Consider the following 7,125-nt stretch of genomic DNA (forward strand, 5'->3'; position numbering starts at 1 on the left):
CTCCCTTCCACATCTTTCAGGCTACTTGAGATTGCCTTTTTGGAATGGAAGGTTCGGGGGGAGGGGGTATTTTATGCACCACAGCAAGTTTTGTCTCCAGAGAAAACTGCTTTAAGTGGTTGCACTGGCAAACTCTATTTTTGGATGGTGAATTCCAAAGCCAGTGAAATAGGGTTTTGATCTCTATAGAGGAGACTGGATTTTCAAAGGATAAGTGGGGGTTGTAATCACTTCGCCTGGGATTTACTGCTCCATGAAATAGGTAACAGCCTATGTAGAGCTGTTTACACCTGTTCACAATCTAAGCCACCCTGATGTATACCACTGAGAAAATAACATGTTGAATTACAACATATTTTTTAGCAGAACACAGCACATCAAAATCTTACATGAGACAGTCAAAATCTCTCTGAATCTGAGAGTTGTTTCAGTATTAGCTATTGGATCAGAAGTTCTTAGGCTTCCAGCTCTTGCAATCTCTTCCCAGCATTTCTAGTCAGACACTGGAGATGCAAGTGCTTAACAGCCCTCAAGATCTGGCCATGCATAATATTAAGCGTTTGCACCTAAACTGCCCAGGATGATTTCATTTCTCAACTACTAACATATCCCTTTGTTTCTTTTTAAGGTTCCTTGGCTGTGGAACACAAGACAGTGCTGGGCTGGATACCCGTATCAGGTACAAATTTTCGTGTGCCATAGAAATAAATAGACCACCTTAGTGAACTGTTATTTTTTATTCTGTAAATTCCACAGTATAAATCCCAGCTGTTTTGTATAAATACAGTCAAACCCTGATAACGTCACACATGCACATACGCCTGCAAACACACACATATAACTGGCAAAAGCCTGTGATACTAAATGAAGTCAAAAGCTGAAGCAATGGATCAGGCAGTGCTTAGTCTCATTCCAATCGCTTCACCAAAGGGCAGTGCTACAGCTCTAAATTTGGAGGGACACTACAATTTATACTTCTCCCCGTTAGTGCACTTTGGTGCTCTTATGGAATGTCTAACCTTGCATTTATTTAATATCTAACATTAGAAGCGAAGTAAAAAACATAAAAGTTATGCTGTGTTAACTGAGCAAAGGAAAGTCTTTGTCGCCACACAAAAACAGTGGGAGGGCTTATACCCTTTGAGCTCGGCCCATCTGTAGCACCATGTGTGGTCCACAAGCATACCCTAAAAGTTGCACTGTGCTATAAGATTAAGATTGTTAGTTCACAACTGGGCAGCACATCTTTTTTCTAAGTTGCTGAAGGACTAGGGCATAGCTTGTTGGCATTACAACATTCCCTAGGTTTAGACATAAAGAACTGTAAGCAATACGAGACAGGGACTTTTTTCACAGAGCCATGGATGTTTGGAAATGACACTCCTAATAATTTTCTGAGATCAGAAGTTTATCCAATAGCTGATGATCATCCAGCAATCAACATGACTGATGTCTGTGATTAAACATCTTTTCTGCAGATCTGAGGTGTTTGTAAAATGAACTGGATTTTCTAACTGTTTTAAATCTTCTTCTTTCAGCCCTTGACGCCTGATACTCATTACTACTACATAGTCGAATTGTCATTCTATTGGTCCCTAATGTTTTCTCAGTTTATTGATATCAAAAGAAAGGTAAGAACAATCAGTGTAAAAACTTGTCAGGGGCTATAAGCACATGTTTTCATTGACTCTTGAAGTAGCTCTGTTAGTGATGCTCTGTACTTGAAGCAGTTGCAAGCTGTTGTAGATATTCATTGTTGTGATACTGAAGCCTGATTGCTTGCATTTTTCTGTTCTTGGGTGCTGCAATGTGTCATTTTCTGTTCCTTGCAGCGAGGTACAGTAATTGAATATTCATCAACAAAAGGCATCCATGTCAATCAGTCAATCGCTAAAACCACATAATCATCATAAAGGTATTGTGCTGTTTCTTGACAGCAAAAAGGCATAGTGTTCTCATGAGGTATATTATAATGAGAACACCAATGAGACTGTTAGATGCTGTTTTTGAATTTGCTAGATAATCTTGGTAAGATCATTGAGAGTTTTGATTAATCCTTATACAAAGATAAGATAATACATAAAGATGTACATACTATTAAATTAATATTACACTTGATCTTAACTTTTCAGATGAGAAAACCACATGCCTTTGTGTATATATTTATAATACAAGAAGCGTAACAAAATGAAATAGTATGTAACTTGTTTCCTTTAATTCAGAAAATATTTAAACTTTGGACTCCAAAAATTGTTTAGGGTATAGTTAAATCCATTGCTAATTGTCCATCTTTCTGGAAAGGTCACTGTCTGGGAACTTGCCCATCACAAAAAGGAGATGGGTTTTTAATCACAAAACAATAACCTTGAAGAAATATAAGAGCTGACTGTCCATATGTGAATTACTTTTGCTACTGCTAACTGTGACTTATTCTGTATCTTCCTTCAAGAGATAGCAAGAATAGCAGAGTGATTGATTATACATAACAAAATAACTTTAAAAAGCCCCCAAAAACCAAAACACCAAAAAAAAAATAGATAAAATAAAAGCCCCACTATGGTATTCTATAGCAGTGGTTCCCAACCTTTTTTCTGTCGCAGACAGGCATGGGAGTGGCAGAACTGACTGCTTTCCTCCCGGGACTGCTCCATCCCCCAGCTTTAACCCCGCATATCACCACTGCCAGCAGAAACCACTTGCCTGGGCAGACAGACGGGGGGCCAAGTGGAGGGCTTATGCCACAACCCGGAAACCAATCACTGTGGCCCAGTACTGAGCTGCGGCCTGCTGGTTGGGAACCTCTGTTCTATAACATTGGTCTAAAATGCAATGGTCATGTAGTGTGGTGTACTACTGCGATGCAATAAAAGTTGCATAAGATTATAATTTGGTCTTTCCCTTTTCTTAAAAAGAAAAGGGGAATCACATTTACAAAAACTATATTAAAATAATGTTATTTAGGTTATAAAGCCAACTGATCAAAAGTTAGAAAACTTAATATTAAAACTGCCATGCCCTCTTGTTTATCCCTGCTAGACTGGATATTTAATTCTAGCAGAAGTATTACTCTGGGGAAGGAAATGAATGGTGTCCAAAATAAATTAATCCCCCTCCCCCCCCAAGGTTCCCTCTTAAGCTGTGTGCATGTGCAGCCACGCACAGTAAAAAATCTTGCCACACAGTAACTTTTTAATGCCACGCACCAAGGCCAGCGCAGGACACTTACTGCTTGCCTGTCCAGGGGCCACTCCACTCCACTCCTCACCATGCTGGTATCCCTGTGGGGAGGGAGAGCACAGCTTCAGCCAGAGCAGCCCACAAGGGGCTGGGGTGCTGATCAGTGGGTAATCATCATTGCTGCCGCTTCCTCCTCCAGGCCCACAGCACGGGGCAGGCAGCCACTTCTCCCCGAGGCAAGGCAGAGGTGGGCTGGGGCAGAGCTGAGCTCCACTGGCTCCGGGGAACTGCTCTGCTCCCCAGCCCTTTTGGGCGAGCTTCGCCCTGAGCCCCATCAGCTTTACCCTAATCTTAGCTTTCATCCCCGCGCTGCAAGCCCCACAGCTCCTGCGGCAAAACCTGGCAGCCCCATGGGTCTTCCGTGTTCTGCCTGCGCCCTGCCTCTGCACCTCTCTGCAGCCTTTGAAAGCGATGGCCATGTCTGCCCAGCAGCAGGACACCCATGGCACTGTACCACTTTCAAAGGCTGCAGCGAGGCACGGAGGTGGGGAGCAGGCAGAGCACAGCCTGCATGTGGGTCCAAGAGACATGACAGGGAGGTACACACATTTCATGTAACAAAGTGAGCTCTTTGGTAACTGAAGATAGAGAACTAAAATGCTTGCCCAGTTTTAAGTATTAATTAAGCCTTAATCCTGACCACAGAGACATGATTAAAAGGCAGCATTTGGGTATTACAGCTAGTTTCTTCTATTATTTACAACAATGCAAATTAAAAGCAGAATTGGGCCCTTAAAGAAAAACATCTAACAAGATAATAAATAGACTGAGACTAATATTACACTGTGCAGGATGCATTCTTTAATATTAAAGGGAGAGACGGGACCAATTCGGGAACAGACTGAAGCAGCGCGCTCATGGCCCGAAGCAAGGCACTCATGGATCACTACACCTTAGAGGGAACATTGCCCCTCCCTCCTCCATCTGTTTCATTGATACTTTTACAAGAATACTCCAATTCCTGGGTTTGTAGAACTTCTCTTCAGAAGTTGGAAGCAAAAGCGACATTAACATATCTCCAATCCTTGTTAGACAGCACATCATAAACAACTGACACGGGTTTACATAAACTTCTTTGCTCCAAGTGCCCAACTTACTGACAGTTTCTGTATGTGCAGTCAGGAGTTTCAAATCAGTACATCTTTATTGTTCTCAAGAGCAGAGATGTAGAGAAACATGTCACAGGAGAGTGACCTGACAATGGCAATGAAGTTGAACAAAAAGTAGCAAGAATAGTATGTGTAAGCTGCAGAACCAAGGACTACTTAGCCATTTTCAAATATGAAAACTCAAACCAAACCTCTTAAGCAATGTTACTAATCATTCAGATTTTTACAGCACAAATGCACCATCGTATCTAATATGTCCCAAAGCATTTGTTTAGCCTTCCAGGCACAACTTAGTTTTATATATATAGTTTTCTATGTGCACCTCTCAGGAGATTGGGGGAAAGATATTGTAATTGCAGCATTATTGCATACTTACATTTAGATGCATTTATAACATATCGTGTTACTTCCTGACTAATTTACTTGATCATTTAAAAATAATAATAATAATTGGAAGATTTATTGTATCAGGATTGATGGCAGTTTTATGTAGAGTTTAAATTATGGTTTGTATGGGATACACAGTTTATCTCAGAATGTGGTATATCTCCCCCAGTGTACCAGATGCCCTCACTGTGTGGGTCAGATTAAAACTACCCACCAGAATGACAGGTGAAAGTTTAAAGACAGACACACGTAAACACATGTAGAAGAACAGTTTTCACGAAATAAACCTTCACTTTCTGACCGCACTATCCTTGTGCTCAAATGAGTTTATCAAACACTTTCAAAAGGTGAGCCTAGGAACAAAAAATCATAAGTTGTCTGGACACAGAATCAAGGACTGAACACTGTCAACTTCATGGCATATTACCCTACATATTTCCTATACCTTCGTGGTTACAACATCACTCAATGAAACGTAGAAGGGATACGGGAATTTAACAGTTAATATAGTTTCATAGTTTCTAGGGTCGGAAGGGTCCTGAATAGATCATCAAGTCAACCCCCTGCCCTGGGCAGGAACGAGTGCTGGGATCATAATACCCCAGCCAGATATCTATCCAACCTCCTCTTGAAGATCCCCAAGGTAGGGGAGAGCACCACCTCCCTTGGGAGCCCATTCCAGAGCCTGGTAGCCCTAACCATAAAGTAATGTCTCCTGATATCAAGCCGGAACCTGCTCTCAATCAATTTGTGGCCGTTATTCCTTGTTATCCCAGGTGGTGCCTGAGAGAACAGAGCCTCACTTACTTTCTGCTGGTTCCCTCCCCCCCACCATTGAGTTTATAGACAGCCACGAGATCCCCTCTCAGTCTTCTCTTGTGGAGGCTGAATAGATTCAGGCCCTTTAGTTTATCTTCATAGGGCCTGGCCTGCTGCCCCCCCCGGCCACATGCGTGGCCCTCCTCTGGACCCTCTCAAGGTTAGTCACATCCCTCTTGAAGTGCAGTGCCCAGAACTGGACGCACTACTCCTACAGCAGCCTGACCAGCACCGCATAGAGGAGAAGGATCACCTCCCTGGACCTGCTTGTGATGTATCTGTAGATGCATGACAAGGTGCGGTTAGCCTTACTGACCACTTCCTCACATTGGTGGCTCATGTCTGTCCTGGAGTCAACGATAACTCCAAGATCCCTTTCAGCCACTGTATTGTTGAGAAGGGTGTTCCCCAGCCTGTAGGTATGTTGCAGGTTCCTTCTTCCTAGATATAGCACCTTGCATTTGTCCGCGTTGAATTCCACTCTATTCCCATCTGCCCACCTCTGTAATCTGTCTAGATCTAGTTGGATTCTGTCCCTCCCCTCCAGTGTGCCCACTTCTTCCCCACATCTTTGTCACCAGCGAATTTGGACAGCGTGCTTTCCACGCCCACCTCCAAGTCGCTGATAAAGACATTGAATAGCACAGGCCCAAGGATCAAGCCCTGGGGAACTGCACTGCCACATCCCTCCAGGTCGAAAACGACCCATCCACCACTACTCTCTGGGTGCGACCATCTAGCCAATTTGCCACCCATCTGACTGTAGAATCATAGAATCATAGAAGTAGGGTCGGAAGGGACCTTATAGATCTTCAAGTCTGACTCCCTGCCTGGGCAGGAGAAAAAACTGGGCTCAAATGATCCCAGGTAGGTAGGCATCAAGCCTCCTCTTAAAGACCCCCAGGGTAGGAGCCAGCACCACTTCCCTTGGAAGTTGGTTCCAGATCCTAGCCGCCCTAACTGTGAAGTAGTTCTTACGGATGTCTAATCTAAACCTACTCTCCAACAACTTGTGGCCGTTATTCCTTGTTATGCCAGGGGGCGCTAGGGGAAACAAGGTCTCTCCCAAACCCTTCTGGTCCCCCCTAGTGAGTTTTAGATGCCTGTACAGGCATCAATGCCTCAGTCGCCTAGTTTTTTTGTGAGAATGGGGTGAGAAACAGTGGCAAAGGCCTTCTTGAAGTCCAGGTAGATGACATCTACCTCAATGCCTGCATCCAAGGACTTTGTGACCTGGTCGTAAAAGGAAACAAGGTTAACCAGGCAGGAGCTGCCGGATCTGTGGCCGTCTTGGGTGGCTCGGGGCGGTCACGCCCCTGCTGGGCCCCCGCAGATGTGCTCCTTGATAATTTTCTCAAAGGTCTTCCCAAGGACTGAGGTGAGACTTCTTTTTTGGTACATCTCCCCTGATTCCTAGACTTGTGCTTAATGGTTAGGATGATAGAAGCGCATTTTGAGAGAAATATTTTTTATTAAGGTTCTCTCTACACATGCAGGTAAAGATGCAATGGGATCTAATGCGCAGTCCACACAATCGTGCCTCCTGCAAGGCCACACATATATGGCAGGAGGT

The 7,125-nt window shown here is 43.7% G+C and overlaps 1 protein-coding gene across 2 annotated transcripts in view; it reads left to right on the top strand.

Moving 5' to 3' along the window:
* The window catches only part of CERS6 (ceramide synthase 6), a 310,243-nt gene that overhangs the window by 225,906 nt on the left and 77,212 nt on the right, over positions 1 to 7,125 (top strand). For both annotated transcript variants that reach the window (XM_019522753.1, XM_019522754.1), the window contains exons 5-6: positions 629 to 679; positions 1,539 to 1,631. In XM_019522753.1, coding sequence (XP_019378298.1) covers positions 629 to 679; positions 1,539 to 1,631 — 144 coding nt within the window. The remainder of the gene's footprint in view (positions 1 to 628; positions 680 to 1,538; positions 1,632 to 7,125) is intronic.

Source organism: Gavialis gangeticus, unplaced genomic scaffold, assembly GCF_001723915.1.
Source record: "Gavialis gangeticus isolate Ggan-Ray unplaced genomic scaffold, GavGan_comp1, whole genome shotgun sequence".
Lineage (NCBI taxonomy): Eukaryota > Metazoa > Chordata > Crocodylia > Gavialidae > Gavialis > Gavialis gangeticus.